The 16,858-nt window shown below is 44.2% G+C and overlaps 1 protein-coding gene across 1 annotated transcript in view; it reads left to right on the forward strand.

Moving 5' to 3' along the window:
* Acoxl (acyl-CoA oxidase like) overlaps nucleotides 1–16,858 on the forward strand; it is a 283,810-nt gene that overhangs the window by 41,696 nt on the left and 225,256 nt on the right. Inside the window, exons 3-7 of the mRNA XM_075962688.1 lie at nucleotides 424–507; nucleotides 5,141–5,227; nucleotides 5,797–5,895; nucleotides 15,403–15,517; nucleotides 16,112–16,198. Coding sequence (XP_075818803.1) covers nucleotides 424–507; nucleotides 5,141–5,227; nucleotides 5,797–5,895; nucleotides 15,403–15,517; nucleotides 16,112–16,198 — 472 coding nt within the window. The remainder of the gene's footprint in view (nucleotides 1–423; nucleotides 508–5,140; nucleotides 5,228–5,796; nucleotides 5,896–15,402; nucleotides 15,518–16,111; nucleotides 16,199–16,858) is intronic.

The following is a 16,858-nucleotide window of genomic DNA, read 5'->3' on the forward strand; positions in this document are numbered from 1 at the left end:
GGGCTCTTCATGGTGAAATAGCAGGTAAAGGCACTTGCTGCCCACCCTGATGACCCAGTTTAGATCCTTAGGACCCACATCGCAGTAGGAGAGAATTGACACTTGCAAGTTGGCCTCTGACCTCTACACATGTACTGTGTTGCACATACCCCTAAATAAATGTTGTTTTTTTAAAAGAAAGATTAAAAAAGGAAAAAAGTTCTTGAATACCACACCCAAATGGCCAGAGACCAAAGGCCACATTGACACAAGATGAAAACATTTATTTTCAGAAGAGCGATGAGACGCTTTCCTAACTTAAAATTGCTTTGTGTTGTTTTTTTCGTGAAGGTATTATGTATATTACTCATTATTTAAAATATATATATTTCAAGATCAGAAGATCAGCAGTAAATCTTGACATTAGTTCTATTATATTTTCAGGAAGAAAGAAGGAAGAATTTCATCAGCCGAAGCCTTGCCCTGGGAGAAGTGGTCTGCATGGTGGACCCGGCCACCTGTGTGAAGGTGAGAGGCAGACAGTCCTGCTTCTGTGGAGCTTGCTGCCTCAGACCTGCTCTCCTGCTTTTTCACTATTGTCATTCATTCTCTCTTCTTTGCCTTTTGCTTTGTTTGCTTTGAGACAGTTTTCTTATGGCCTAGACTGACCTTGAACTCCTGCCTCTGTCTCCCAAGTGCTGGGATCACTAGTGCAGTCTGATGCATTTCTTGTTTTTTCATATTGTTTTCATTAATTCATAGATAGTGTATTAATTGATTATTCCCATTTGTCTTAATTTCCTCCTCCTCCTCTTTTTTTTCTTCTTCTTCTTTCTTTTTGAGACAGAATTTCTTTGTGTAGCCTTGGCTGTCCTGGAACTCACAGAGATCAGCCTGCCTCTGCCTCCTGAGTGCTGGGATTTAAGGTGTGCACCACCTCACTCAGGCTTCATTTGTCTTTATTTTATAAAGACAGTACCATAAATGTCTGTGACTTACTTTCTTCACTTAGGTATCACTGCTGAGACTGACCTATATTGTCCCAAGTCATGGCCTTCATTGATTTAAATAAGTTAAATATTTGGCTTTGAAAATTAAGCCCTTGAAGCTTTTATTTGTTCATTTTTTTACATATGTGTCACATCATGGAGAGCACTACTGCTTTCTCATCAGCCTACATGGAAGTTAGCTACTTTTGCTTCACAGTGACCCAAATACCTCTGAAAACAACACAAGGAGGGATGATTTATTTTGGTTCATGGTTTCAGCTTGTTGCTGAGAAGGCGTGGTGAAGCAGGTGGTGCCATGGCAGGAAGAGTGTATAGCAGACAATCGAAAACACAGCAGACCAGGAGGCAAAGAGCAGGACAGGAAGTGGGCAGGGATAATACATTCCCAAGTACTGCTCCTCTTGGTATAACCTTTTGAGATGTGGATAGTATGTGTGTGTGTGTGTGTGTGTGCATTTGCACATGCGTGCTTGTGTACAGAAGCCAAAGGACAACTGTGGTGTCATTCCTCAGCCATATTTTTTATAATTAGATTGTTTATGTATTGAAAGAGAGAGAAGAGGGGTTGGGGAAGAGAAAGGGAGAGAGAGAGACAGACAGACAGACAGACAGACAGAATATGAACACATAATGGTGTTCCTATGGAGGTCAGAGGACAATTTGTTGGAATCAGTTCTCTCCTTCCACCATGCAGATACTGGGGACTGAACTCCGATCATCAGGCTTGGCAACAATATTCCCTGAACCATCTTGCTAGCTCCTGGACACTCTGTTTTAAAAAAAAAAAGGAAACAGGGATCTTTACTGGCCAAGAACTCACTGAGTAGCCTAGGTTGGCTGGCCAGCGAGTCCTGGAGATCCTCCTGTCTGCTTTCCCAGCATTGAGACTAGAAATGTATGTCATCGCACCTGCATATTTTTAATGGAGGTTCTGGGGATCAAACTCGGGTCCCTGTGGTTAAAAGGCAAACACTTTGCTGACTAAGTCATCTTATCATTCCACCCAGAGCCCTCGTTAATTATCTACCAGGTGATGGCTTCATTGGTGGATCGAGGAGAGGCCAACAAGCACTCTGCTCTGATGAACAGAATCACCTTCTCTTCCCCATGTGTACGTCGAGGCTCTGGCCAAGGCTCATCATTTGTCTCGTGATACTGTCCTGACCTCAGGTGCCAGTCTTTAGGCATCTCCAGTGGTACCTGTGGAGGCTGCTGCCAGCTCTTGATGCTGTCCTGACCTCAGGTGCCAGTCTTTAGGCATCTCCAGTGGTACCTGTGGAGGCTGCTGCCAGCCTTTTCTGGGCATGCTGTGGTTATTGCTTCATACTCCTGATGTTGCAACCATCCTTTTTCTTCTCCAGATTATAGAAAAAGGAGAGAGAGAGACACCCAAAACAGTACATGTAGAGTGCATGTTTGCAGTTGGGGTTTTCTTTCATAAGGTGTCTCAACTGCTTTCCTCAGTTTGTCTCAACACAGGTGGGCTTCTTAGTGTTCTGCCTCTGAGGTTTACTAGGGACAGGAGATAGGGTGGTTTTTACAGCAGTGGACACAGTGTCTTCTGGGACGACAGTCTGGATATATGTCCATCTCTGGCCAGTTGCAGTATCTCTGTCCCTCTATCTTCATTTAAGATACTCCTCCCTGTTCATGCCAACTCTCGCAAGCTCCTCCATCACAGCTAATGGGCTTTCATGGACACGGTCACTCAGCCAAAGACCAGGTACTCCCAGAGTACCCCTTCTCTTCCCAAATCCAACTCATCAACTTGTCTCCAGAATTTACCCTGAATCTCTCCACTCCTTTCCTCACTGCCACCACCACTACTCACCTGCCTGATTCAGTTTTCTGGTTAGAAAACTGTTTGTGCTCCTCCTGGGAGGCACTGCTGTGACCATGTCAGGCCAGAGGTCACCAGCTCAGGAACCCTCTGGTACTCCTCGTGAACTTGGTCTTGTTGTCTGCTGTTTGAAGACTGCTTTTGTGAGGGGAAGTCCCCACACATTTCTTTGTTGTGTGAGTGGAAGTGGCACAGATGCTATCTACGAACTGGCCACTCTCCTTCGAAGGCACAGGCCATCCTGGCCTAACTGCTTACTAACGTAGCTAGTGAATGGAAGCTTTTCAAGCATGTACAAAAATATTCTAGTTTTTCCCATTCCCAAGGAAGAGGAAAACGTTAAAAATCTAGAAAAGAAATATGTGATAATGTATACATTCACCATCAACCATAGAGGTTTAGGAGAGGAAAATTCAACTTGCCTTAACTTGAGTAAGATATTGTCTTTAAAACTAGACACAAAGGAAAAAAATATCATTTTGGATTGATTCCATTTTCCAAATGTGTGGGTACAATGGACCCCTCCTGCCCACCGAAAGATCCAGTTTAAACTTGATTAAGCAAAATAGATTTAATTATTTTCATTAAAGAATTCCACTGGTGAGTGAGCCCTGAGTTCTTGAACCTCTTGGCCATCTTCTTTCTTCAACCCCATCATTGTATGCTGGCTTCATTCACCACCTCAAGGTGAGCTGGCAATCAGCTGCCTCAGGTCTCAATGGCTCTGGATTCCATTGTGTCTTGGTGGCCACTTGGAAGGGGCCCATTGAGATCCTAGGTCTATTCTTGAAGCCACAACTTCATGGCTCTGGGGATGATGTAGCTCAGCTGTATGTAGGTCACACTCATCCTAAAGCCACATGTAAGGATGGTCCTCAGGGGAAATTCAGAGTCTGTGGCCAGGAGAGAGAGGGAATGCTGAGCTCAACACCAGCAAATATCTACACACTTCCATCCCTTTGTTTCTGCCACCAGTCACCTTACTCCTTCCATGTGGAGTCTAGATGTCTCTTCTTCCTCTTTGTGTTTCTGTCAACTTGTCATCAACTAGAGTCACTTGGCAAGAGGGACCCTCAACTCTCCATTTGGCTTGTCCAGCATGCCTTGGTTAATGTTTGAAGTGGGAAAGAAAGCTCAGTCCCATGTGGGTGGTGCCACCCTGGGAAGCCCAGCCCCACGTGGGTGGTGCAACTTTGGAAAGCCCAGTCTCTTGTGGGTGGTGCCACCCTGGGAAGCCCAGCCCCTTGTGGGTGGTGCCATCTTAAGTGGGTGGTGCTGGGGTGTATAAGAGCAATAGAAAGCCATGGGGATCAAGCCAGTCAGTAATATTTCTCTGTAGTCTCTGCTTATTAAGTTTTCTGCCTTGGCTTCTCTTGATGATGGCTGTAACCCAGAAGCTGAAAGAAACCCTTGACTCCCCCAAGTTGTTTTTGATTGTAATGTTTATCATATGGATAGGGATCAAACTAGGGTACCTCTCCTCTTTCTCTTTTTTAAACCTGCATCCACCTCCCCTTCCTCTTCCCCTTTCCCTGTCAGTAACACTTTCTCAGGGCTTACAAAAGGGCAGAGAGGGCGGTGGTGGCCCACACCTTTAATCCTAGCACTCAGGAGGCAAAGGCAGGTGGATCTCTGAGTTCGAGGCCAGTTTGGTCTACAAGAGCTAGTTCCGGTTTAGGCCCCAAAGCTACAGAGAAACCTTGTCTCAAAACAACAACAACAACAAAACAAACAAACAAACAAACAAACAATTTTTCCCGGATGGTGGTGGCGCACTCCTTTAATCCCAGCACTCGGGTTCCAGGACAGGAACCAAAGCTACAGAAAGAAACCTTGTCTTGAGAAAAACCAACTTCCCCCGCCCCCAAATAAAAAGGGCAGAGAAAGACCTGTGTAGCGTGAAGGATTCCTAGAGATACCCTGAAGTGCAATCCTAATTAGTCTTAATAATGGAAACCTAGTGTCAGATATCAGGGTAAAAGCTGAAAGATCAGAGAAGTAAAGTAGCAACCACAGTCATCTCTTAACCTCTCCAACTCCTTTGACCGAAAAGGGCTGAGATCCTGTCTACACCCCACCTTATCACTTCCTCTCTCTGCCCAGCCTGTTCACTTCCTGTCTGTACAGCCCTTCAGACCTGTACTGTTAACTCGTGGCTAGATCCACCCTTTGGTCTCCAGGCAAGCTTTATTAGTCAGAACACAAAATATTACAACTAAATCAATCCTTGAATGGATTTTGACCAATGGGTCTAGCTGTTGCTAAGCTGTTGACTGTGCCTCGTCATTGTTTGTACTGTCCTTGTTTCTAGAGTGGAGTCATTTCTTTCCTATTTGGCGGTACCATCCTCAATCTTGGAAGTTCTGAACATGTTATCAAGTGGTATCAGCAACTCAAGGTATGATGCTTACTTTAGCAGATAGCTTTTTCCATGGAGATTTAAAAAAACAAAATCATACTACTTTTGTGTGTCTGTTTGATTAGAAACAAAACAGAATTCAAGTCTGCAAAAATTTTGACCCAAATGAGAATTTCAAGACTATCTTTTTACATACTACATCTACATCTGTCATATTCTTTTTTTAAAGATTAAAAAACTGTTTATGTGTATGGATGTTTTACCTGGCTGTGTGTTTTTGTACCACATGAGTGTGCGATGCCTTCAGAGGCTGGAAGGGGGTGTTGGATCCTCCGGAACTCGAGTTATGGATTGTCGGAAGCTATTACATGGGTGCTGGGAACTGAACCTAGGTCCTCTGCAAAACAGGAAGTGCTCTAAACCGTGGAACCATCTTTCCAGGCTCATCTTCCATATTCCCAAATGCATAATAAACATCAACAAAATATGTTTTTATGGTTGTTTCCAGCTTTCTTCTCCTTTCCTTGCTAATATTGTTAGTGTCCTGAGGTCTTCAGTTAGAGTTCCTCTGACCATCTAACTTCCTTTTAATATTTCCTAAATTTCAGGAGTTGAAGTATACCGGGATGTTTGCAATGACCGAGAAAGGCCACGGGAGCAACGTGAGACAGATCCAGACTGAGGCTACCTTTGACCTTGACAATCAGGTGAGGGATCTGTTTCCTGTTTCATGGTTCTCTGCAATAGGGGACCTGCACAGACCACCCATCTTCCTGAGCTTGGCTTCACACCCTCAGCATGGTTCCCTGCAATAGGGGACCTGGACAGACCACCCCATCATCCTGAGCCTGGCTCCACACCCTCAGCATGGTTCCCTGCAATAGGGGACCTGCAGAGACCACCCCATCGTCCTGACCCTGGCTCCACACCCTTAGCATGTGCTCTGGTTGGGAAGCTTAGGCTCAGAACAGGTTGTTTTATGAATGGACATGAGCTCAACCTTTGGAAGCAATACCAGCCTATGCTACACACTTCCTGCCACCAACAGGACACAGCTCTGCACACGTATTCTTTAGTTATTCCCTCGTAACGTTTCCATAGGAACAGCACTAGCCACATTGTTCTTCTTCTAACAGTAGTCTATGAAGAAAGGAAGAGATGTCTTTGCTGTTTCTGCCTGGAGTACGTGGCAGCACACCAAGAGTTGAGATTTTTCTGATCAGGAGATAAGTCCTCTATGCTGTCACAGCTGTTCCTCAGTATTCATGGACATCACAGCTTTTAGGAACCTCTGAAAAGTCTAAAATATACAGATGCTCAATTTCTTTCTATAAGTAGCATAGTATTTGTGTAGGACCTGCCAGACCTCTTCCATTTTGTATAAAAAATGATCTATTTACATCATTTTTGATGACTTCTAATACTATAATAATGATGTTATGCATCTGTTAAACTGTATTATTTATGGAACGATGATAATAAAACCTTGTCTGTAGGTAGTAAGTATAGATGTAATTAAAATGTATCTCAATACATAGTTGATTGAATCCAGTGATATGGGACTCATGTGGATAGAGGGCAAATTAATTGCATTATGCAGTGTTCTTTTTGTGTGTGGTAGCTTGAATTTAATTGGCCTCCATAAACTCATAGGGAGTGGCACTATTTGGAGGTATGGTCTCATTGAAGTAGATGTGGCTTTGTTGGATGGAGGAAGTGTGTCACCATGAGAGTGGGCTTTGAGGTCTCCTGTGCTCAAGCTTTGTCCAGTGTCTCAGTTCACTTTCTGTTACCTTGGGATCAAGATATAGAATTTTCAGCTCCTTCTCCAGCACCATGTCTGCCTGCATGCCACCATGTCCCACCATAATGATAGTGGACCAAACCTCTGAACTGTAAGCAACTCCAATTAAATGTTTTCCTTTATAAGAATTGCCATGGTCATGGTGTCTCTTCACAGCAATAAAAACGCTATAAAAGATGGAAGTTGGTACCAGGGACTAGGATATTACTGTGATAGGCTTGACCATATTTTTGTTTGAAGGAATATGAACATTGGAACTATGTATTAGGAAAGCATTTGGAACACTTTAAGCATTGTCTAATGGACCATACTAATAGGAACATGGAAGACAGTGGTGCTGAGTGTGATTTGATGAACTGTGGGGGCCTAGATCAAAATGTTTCAGAGGATAATAATTTTAGTATGTTGCCTCAAGATCATTCTTGTGATATTTAGTGAAGAATGTGGCTGCTTTTTGCCCTTGTTCAAAGAGTCTACCTGAGGCTAAAGTGAAGAGTTGTGGATTAACTCCATTGGCAGAGGAAATCTCTTTAATAGTCTAGTATAGACTGTGTCACGTGTTTATTAGTGATAACTCTAATGAAGATTTATACTGAAAGGGAGTAAATTGAAGAAGGCAAAATACAAAATGTAAAATATGAGGAGAAAGGGGGCAACAGGAAATGGAATGGTGCTAAATCCAGCATTCAAGGAGAAAGACAGATTAAGAAATGGAATAAAGGGAGTGGTGACCTCAGGGAACTATCCCACCAGCTAAATTTCCAACTTGGGACAAGGAATTAAAGAAAAGCTTAGAGCTGGGTGTGGTGGTAGATACCTTTAATCCCAGCACTCCAGAGGTGGAGGCTGGCAGATCTCTGAGGCCAGCCTGGTCTACAGATCCAACTTCAAGACAGCCAAGCTTAGGCTGCAAAGGAAACCATTGAAAAGAGAAAGTTGGTGAAGATGTAATTGAATGAGGAGGGCCATGTTCCAGTCCCAGTAAGCAACAGAAGATGGCAGCTTTAGTCACCTGGTTCCGGAGTTAAGGATAGAAGAAAGGGGCTATGGAATTTGTCTCTTTGACTAACAAAGTTGTTGAGGTCAGGCAGATGTCATGAGTGTCCCTAAATGGAGACCTGGAGGGGCCATTACATAAAGCTGTGAAGTTGAAACCTGAATGGCCTTGGAGACCCCAAGATATTGGAGATGCCAGACCCATGGGATACCTGCTAAGGAAAACTGCTAACAGGGAGTGGAACTAGCCCAAGAGATGAGGTGAGTTGCAGTCAACAAAGCTGAAAGGAGTTGGAGATCTGAAGAGCATTTTGACATCTGACATGGTGATACAGAGTTTGGCGTTTGCTCAGCTGGTTTTTTATCTTGTTTTGGTTCAGTATTTCCTCTCTATGCTTCCTTCCATATGTTTTGGAACAGTAATGTATATCCTGTGCCATTACGTGTTGGAAGTATGTGATTAGATTTTTTTATTTTGATTTTATAGGGGATTATAGTTAAGAGATTGCATGAATTTCAGAAGAGACTTTGAACTTTGGACTTTTAAACATTGTTGAGACTATGATAGACTATGGGGACTTTTGAAGCTAGACTAAATGCATTTTGCATTATGATACTGTTACAAGCTTATAGGGGTCCTGGTGTGGAATGTGGTATTTTGAATGTAATTGACCCCATAGTCTCATAGGGAGTGGCACTATGAGGAGGTGTGGCTTTGTTGGAGTGGGTATGGCCTTGGTGGGGGAAGTGTGTCACCTTGGGAGCGATCTTTGAAGTCTCTTATGCTCAAGCTATTACCAGTGTCTCAGTTCACTTCTTGTTGTCTCTGGGTCAAGGTGTAGAATTCTCAACTCCTTCTCCAGCACCATGTTTGCCTGCATGCCACCATGTCCTACCATAATGATAATGAACTGAAACTCTGTACTATAACCCACCCCAATTAAATGCTTTCTCTTGTAAGAGTTGCCATGGTCATGGTGTCTCTTTACAACACTAGAAACCGTAAGATGTTATGTGAGTGTATGTGTGGTATATGTGCACCTATACCTGTGCATATGGAGGCCAGAAGAAGATGCAGAGTGCCCTGCTTTACCATGCTCTACCTTATTCTCTTGAGACAGGGTCTCCCACTGAATCTGGACAGAGATAGGCTAGCAGCCAGCATGGCCCAGTGATGCTCCTGGTTCTGCCCAACACAGCATAGGGTCTCACCTGTGTTTTCACCCGGATCCTGGGGATTTAAACTCAGGTCCTCATGCTTGAGAAGCAAGTGTTCTTCCCCACCGAGTCATCTCCTAGTCCCTGTGTGGTTTTCCTAACTCATGGATTTTACTTGACAACCTGAAGGCACTGTAGTGTTGCTTTTTCTCCTTTTTATTCATGTGATGAACTCTACTCTTTTCCTTTCCATTTTGTTCTTTGCTTCTCTTTTCTTTGATTTTCTTCATTCCCCTTCCCTTTAAAATATGTGTGTGTGTGTGTGTGTGTGTGTGTGTGTTGTAGTAGGAGCGGCGGGGCTGCGTCCCTGGCACCTGGCCGCCCACATGGCTAGCTTTACCTGAAATAATTACACAGACACTGTATTCTTTTGAACACCGCTTAGCCCATTATATCTAGCCTTTTCTCTGCTAACTCTTGCACCTGGACTAGCCCATTTCTTATAATCTGTGTAGCCCACGAGCTGGCTTACCAGGAATGATCTTAACCTGCGTCTGCCTGGAGTGGGAGAATCATGGCGACCCTCTGACTCAGCTTCTTTCTCCCAGCATTCTGTTCATTTACTCCACCCACCTATGTTTTAACCTATGAGGGCCAAGCAGTTTCTTTATTGCTTAACCAATAAAATCAACAGATTGATGTATGACACTCCCCCATCATGTGTGTGTGTGTGTGTGTATTGTGTGAGTGTGCACGCACGTGTGTGCCACAGTATGTGTGTGAGGTTAGAAGACAATTTGTTGGATTCAGGTCTCTCCTTCCATCATGTGGGTACTAGGGATTGAACCTAGGTCATTAGACTTGGTGGTGAGTGTCTCTACCCACCGAGCCATCTCAATCACTGGCCCTCTTTTCCCTTATTAATTAAACATGTTGGTGAAGACCTTCTAATCTGGCGTCTTTCTCCATAATGGACCATAACCAAAGCAATGTGGAAGCTCTTCTTGGTAGTTCTCCACTGGACCCCTCTACACCCATAAAGAAAGCCACTGTTGAATTCTGTTACCCTCTTTGCACTTTCTTATCTGGTACTCGGTATTCCTAAGGACTACAAAGGGACAACTGAATTCTGTATTGTGTAGCTGTGTTTGTGAGTGGGCTGGGGAGGGGACATTACACTAGTGTCTGTGTGTCTAGTTCTATTCTTCCATTTCCTCCGAGTTTGCCTTTCTGAATCAAGAATTTAATAAAGTAAGCTTTTTTTGACTGACAAATCTTCAGTGGATGAGTGACCAGTGCTGAGAATGCCCTATTCAGTGACCAGTGTTGAGAATGCCCTATTCAGTGACCAGTGTTGAGAATGCCCTATTCAGTGACCAGTGGCTTAGAGGATAGTTTCCCTGCCCTGATGTTCATTCTTTGCAGCGGTCAGTGATCTCCCAGGTTGTGGGAAATGCAAGGACTGTGCCCTGCCATGCTGGCCCAGCTTCTTCTCTATGCTGCCTGTATTCTTTCGCATCAGCACTCCCTTTAAGAAGGTTAAGCAGTTCCTGCAAGTAGAGAATTCAAGTGGTAGAAGGCACTAAGCTAAGCCCTGAGATAACCAGCCAACAAAACTTTGTTGTCCCTATTTTATGGATAGAAACTAAGACTCACAGAGGTTAGGGACCTGACTATAGTGACAGAGTAGCAGAGTTAAGGAGTCTTAGGCTGAAATGGAACTGTCTTTAAGAGTGTGGGTTATTGACCCAATATCTTGTGGGTTATAACTGACCACTTTTGTCCTTTTCCCAGGCTTGCAATCGTTACTGTGAAGGAAAAAAACACCCACGATTCTTACTTGTTTCTTCTTTCAATTTCTTTTTTGACAAAAAATAATTTCTTGCATTGGTCCCATTTTCCCCAAACAGCATAAATGATTTTGTCACCTGATGGGCCTCTGCAGCTGCCTCTTTCTGACAGGGGAGTTGCAGATGAGGAAAATGGTGAGCACTGTCTCTCCAGTGGGTGGGAGAGAGACAAATCAGTCATGAACTTCTGCCAGGAGGAAAGCAGGATGGTGGGGGGTGAGGGGCACAGCAGGGGACTGACACAGCAGGGGGTGGTTTCTCCCTTGGATACACATTTCTCCTTTTGAAAGTGTGTTGCATATCAAATGAATCTTGCTTCCATCACTTACTGGTTTTGGTTTTTGGTTCTTTTGTTTTCATTTGTAGGGGACTAGATCAGCCAGCAGTATGTTAGCTGTGAGATAAGAGCTTTATTTTCATACTCTGTGCTAACTAGCAAAAATAAGTGCGGCTATGGCCAAAGCCTTTTAATTTTTATTTTAAATCTGTTATCTATCTATCTATCTATCTATCTATCTATCTATCTATCTATCTATCTATCTATCGTGTGTGCATACACATGCATGTACCACAGCACTCATGTGGAGGTCAGAGAACAATTTTCTGGAGTCTGTTCTCTCCTTTCTGCCATAAGGGTTCCAGAAATTAAATTCAGGTTATTAGGCTTTGAAACAAATGCCATTAGTGACTGAGTCATCTCACTGGCCCTTTTTGACTTAAAAAGATTTTATTTTACATTTTACATTATGAACATTTGTGTGTGTGTGTGTGTGTGTGTGTGTGTACAATGTGAGTGCAGGTATCCTCAGAGCCCAGGATGTGAGCTGTTCTGGAGCGGGAATCACAGGTAGTTGTGAGCTGCCTGACAGGGCAGCTGAGAACCAAAGTCAGCTCCTTTGTAAGAGCATGGTGCGTGCGTGCGTGCATGCGTGCGTGCATGTGTGCGTGTGTGTGTGTGTGTGTTGGTATGTATATAATGTGAGCGCAGGTCTCTTCAGAGCCCAGGGATGTGGGCTGTCCTGGAGCTGGAGTTACACAGTTACAGGCAGTTGTGAGCTGCCTGACAGGGCTGCTGAGAACCAAAGTCAGCTCCTTTGTAAGAGCGGTGCATGCGCTGAACCACTGAGCCATCTCCCCAGCCCTCTCCTTTCCTATTTTTTATTTTATTTTTACATTTCTTAGTCTTTGCAACTTTGACCATTTTGCTGGTCTTTACCAAGTAATCATAATTGTAACCAGCACACATGCTGGGCATTGTTTAGGTTACAGTTTCAACTCCAGCATTTTGGCTGATACAAACTTTCCACATGGAGTCTCTTGCCAGAAGTGACAAACTTCTTCCCGGGGTGTATTAGATGTGTAGAGGACCAGTATAAGTGGACTCCCACCTTCTCTCCTGGCAGCCCGGTGTCTCCAGGGCTCTTTTCTCCCTCCCCATCATGCACATGGGTTGTTTTGTCTTCGTGCCCATTGCATGCAACCTTGAATTCATTCTCCTGCTTCCAGAAGCTATGGCTGACCAGATAAGCCAAGGGCAATCTCGAGAGACTTCTCTTGAAGAGATTCAACTCGCCCACGTATTTTTTTCTGAAAAGCCCCTGCACATGTTAAAGGTTTTCCTGTACAAACTGATGTCAGAGATTGTTTTCTTAGGCTTTGAGACTGTATTTCTTGGCCCGATGGGAAAGCACAGTCTATACACTTTATAATCTGAAATCTGAGATAATCCTTGTGTGACCAAGAACATGTTGGTTTAGCTGAATCATATCTTCTACATTGTCAACTCCAATTAAGTAGCCAGTTCAGCTTTCTGCCATTTCCTCTGGGCCCCTGACCTGTCATAGGTACCCTGTACTCAGAACTAGCAGTGTGGTTGGTACCGCCTTGGGAAGAGGTTTAAGAGAAACCTGTGTGGTGAGCAAGAGTGGGGAGATCCGAGCCTTGAAGGCAATATTTTCACCGGCTAGTAGGAAAGAGACGCCTAGGTTTGAGCAGAGACTGGAAACCAACCCTACATGTGGTCCCTGCTTCTTCAGGCTGGAGCTGGTTTCAGGGTCTTTGGAGCTGGAATCACTGGCTATTACTGAGACAAACTGCATGGGGCATTCTAAGATCCCCTCAGAAGACCACGGCTCCTTTGAAGGTGTCTCTGTACCAAGGGCTTGGGCATGTAGCTCTAGTCTGGGACCCTGGGGACTCTTTTACATTCACTGACTAGTAAGATGTTCACAGTAGGTTCTGAGACAACCAGCCAAAGGCTTTGGTGGGTGTTTTCTTTTCCTTTTAAAAAAAATCTAAATTAAAATTATTTTGGGGCGATATGCTAAGCAGTATAGGAATAACTCACAGATGCCTGTTTTGCTGGCAGTCAAGCACATGGCTTCGGCTTCTTAATAAATAGGTTGTGATTTAAACAAAGTTCTTATCATGGCTGCAGGCTGGCCAGGCCTGTGCAATCGTGGAAAGCTTGAGAACTCAAGGGATTTACCTAGAAAGGGAAGACAAAGTGAAACATATGTTGTGTAGAAACAAACCATCCAGGGCCCTGGGTCATTGGGCTGCTCCCTCTTTTCATGGGCACCTCATAGGTGAGGTGTTTGAGGGTGAGGGGTATGTGGAGAGCTAAATACATTCTACCAGAACCTGTGTGCCCCCTTCCCCATGTGTGTGTGTGTGTGTGTGTGTCATGGGGAGTAAACCCATTACTTTGAGGCCAGAAAGTATTCAACCACTGAGCTGTAAGCCCATCCTTTTATTTTTATATTGAGAAAAGGCTTTGCTAAATTGCCTAGGCTGCCCTTAAACTCACTGTGAGGTCCAGGCAGTTTTTGAATGTATAGTCTTCTTGTCTCAGCCTCCCATGTAACTGAACTTAGGGTCTGTGTCAGCACATCTAGCTCTTGTAGAGGTTTTGGTGTTGGGTTCTTTAAAAGGTGAAACCACAGTATAAAGTAGTCGGATAAGAGAAATTGATAATTGAAGAAATAGTTAGCATGTTGAAAACCAGTGGGTGAAGAAGACAGCACACATCAGCCTGACACTGTTAACGACAGAGATGGGAAATGAATGAATGGAAACTGGCTGCTTATTTTTTTTAATTAATTTATTTATTAAAGATTTCTGCCTCCTCCCTGCTACCGCCTCCCATTTCCCTCCCCATCCCCCGATCAAGTCCCCCTCCCTCATCAGCTCGAAGAGCAATCAGGGTTCCCTGACATGTGGGAAACCTCCATCCAGGTTTAGTAAGGTGAACATCCAAACTGCCTAGGCTCCCCCAAAGCCAGTACGTGCAGTAGGATCAAAAACCCATTGCCATTGTTCTTGAGTTCTCAGTAGTCCTCATTGTCCGCTATGTTCAGCAAGTCCGGTTTTATCCCATGCTTTTTCAGACCCAGGCCAGCTGGCCTTAGTGGGTTCCTGATAGAACATCCCCATTGTCTCAGTGTGTGGGTGCACCCCTCGCGGTCCTGAGTTCCTTGCTCGTGCTCTCTCTCCTTCTGCTCCTGATTTGGACCTTGAGATTTCAGTCCGGTGCTCCACTGTGGGTCTCTGTCTCTGTCTCCTTTCATCACCTGATGAAGGTTAATATTCAGGAGGATGCCTATATGTTTGTCCTTGGATTCACCTTCTTATTTAGCTTCTCTAGGATCGCGAATTATAGGCTCAATGTCCTTTATTTATGGCTAGAAACCAAATATGAGCGAGTACATCCCATGTTCCTCTTTTTGGGTCTGGCTTACCTCACTCAGGATAGTGTTTTCTATTTCCATCCATTTGTATGCAAAATTCAAGAAGTTCTTGTTTTTTACTGCTGAGTAGCACTCTAATATGTATATATTCCATACTTTCTTCATCCATTCTTCCATTGAAGGGCATCTAGGTTGTTTCTAGGTTCTGGCTATTACAAACAATGCTGCTATGAGCATAGTTGAACATATACTTTTGTTGTATGATAGGGCCTCTCTTGGGTATATTCCCAAGAGTGGTATTGCTGGGTCCAGGGGTAGGTTGATCCCGAATTTCCTGAGAAACTGCCACACTGCTTTCCAGAGTGGTTGCACAAGTTTGCATTCCTACCAGCAATGGATGAGTGTACCCCTTTCTCCACAACCTCTCCAGCAAAGGCTATCATTGGTGTTTTTTATTTTCTGGCTGCTTATTTTTCTGATTGAATTACGCACCAGAAACTAAAACCCATTTCCAGTCACCGTCAAAGCAAAGATGGAGGTAAAGTACATTTGCAGACTGACAGACAGCACAAAGTTCAGAGTTAAGACAGTGGCTTCCCAGGAGCCCCTGAGTCTTCTTGACACTGCAGATCTGTTTTAAGGTTTTCATTGTGTTGAGTTAGGGGTTCAAGTGAGCCACATGGAGGCAAATACTCTGTGGCTTCCTCTTCTGTGCAGGAGTTCGTGATTGACACGCCGTGTGAAGATGCCCAGAAGATGTACATCGGCAACGCCATGGACGGGAACTGTGCTGCCGTCTTCGCCCAGCTCATCATTGAGGGAAAGTCACAAGGTTTGTTACCAACATGAAAGAATCCTCTTTGTTATTGCTGTTTTCCCATCAGGTGAAAACGGGCCTCACAGGGCCAGTTTTGTCTTGTAAAAATATGTACTAACTTTATCTTCCATAGAAAAGTGGTGACCAAATTTGCTGACATTAGTTGCTGCTGTGTGCAGTGCCTAGAACTCAATGGATTTGGAATGTAACAATGTCATATTGCTCCAGAGAAGAAGAAGTTTTATTCTTTTATTTTTATTTTTCACTGGGTAGCCTGGCTATTCTAGAATTCTCTATGTAGACCAGGCTGGCCTTGAACTTACAGAGATCCACCTATCTCTGCCTCCCAAATGTTGGTATTAAAGACACATGCCCTCACACAGAGCTTGAAGGTTTATTCTTCACAAGGAGTCATCTAGGGCCGGGATGGTAGCTTACTCCTGTAACTCCAACACTTGGAAGGCAGAGACAGGAGGATTAACTTGAATTAGAGTCCACCTTGATCTATATGGTGAGTTCTATGTCATCTAGGGTTATATATTGAGACTTTGTCTCGACAGCAGTGAAAAAGGGAGGCCTACTAAGGTCCTGTCTCTGTGCCTTTCTTAGGGCCCCACTGTTTCATCGTTCCTATCAGGGATGAGCATGGAAACTTGTATCCAGGGGTGACAGCTATTGATATGATGCATAAAGAAGGTGAGTCCTCAGGTGACCCTCCTCTGTGCTGGCTGATACCCCCCATGGGTCCTCCAGCCCCCACCACAGCCAAGGAGAATCTAACCACCTTCATCTCCAGGAAACCAAACTGCCAGGGGACCATACATTGATATTGTTATCTCCCAGCTTCTCAGTTGCTTAGTGACAAAGACGCTTAGTCTCCAATGGGTGTCTCAACTTTTCTTTTCTTAGACTTGTGCAGGTATCAGCTCTCTGGTGACTTTTCACCTCCAGATGGATGTTTGTGTCCAGACAGCCCTTTCTGAGCCTTGAGCACTGTCTCAGGACATTTGTGACACAACTAAGTCCTCACAGTTTTGGAGGATAGAGGCCTGAGATGAGGGAGCTGCCAGGGTTGACTCCTTCTGATGGGGGCAATGGAAGGTTTTGGTCCAGGACTCTTGCCCCAGCTTGTGAATGTCATTTTTACACGAGCATGAAGTCTCCCTGTGTACATATCTGTCTCCAGGTTTGTCCTTCTTATAAGGACTTCTATCATTTATATTAGGGTCCACTTTAATGACCCCATTTTAACTTGGTTGCCTCTGTTTCTAAACAAGGTCGCATTGCAAATATGGGGCTTATGGCTTCAATCTACAAATGGGATAGGGGAGGACACAATTCATCCCATAGCTCTCA

This window comes from Microtus pennsylvanicus, chromosome 2 (genome assembly GCF_037038515.1).
Source record: "Microtus pennsylvanicus isolate mMicPen1 chromosome 2, mMicPen1.hap1, whole genome shotgun sequence".
Classification (NCBI taxonomy): domain Eukaryota; kingdom Metazoa; phylum Chordata; class Mammalia; order Rodentia; family Cricetidae; genus Microtus; species Microtus pennsylvanicus.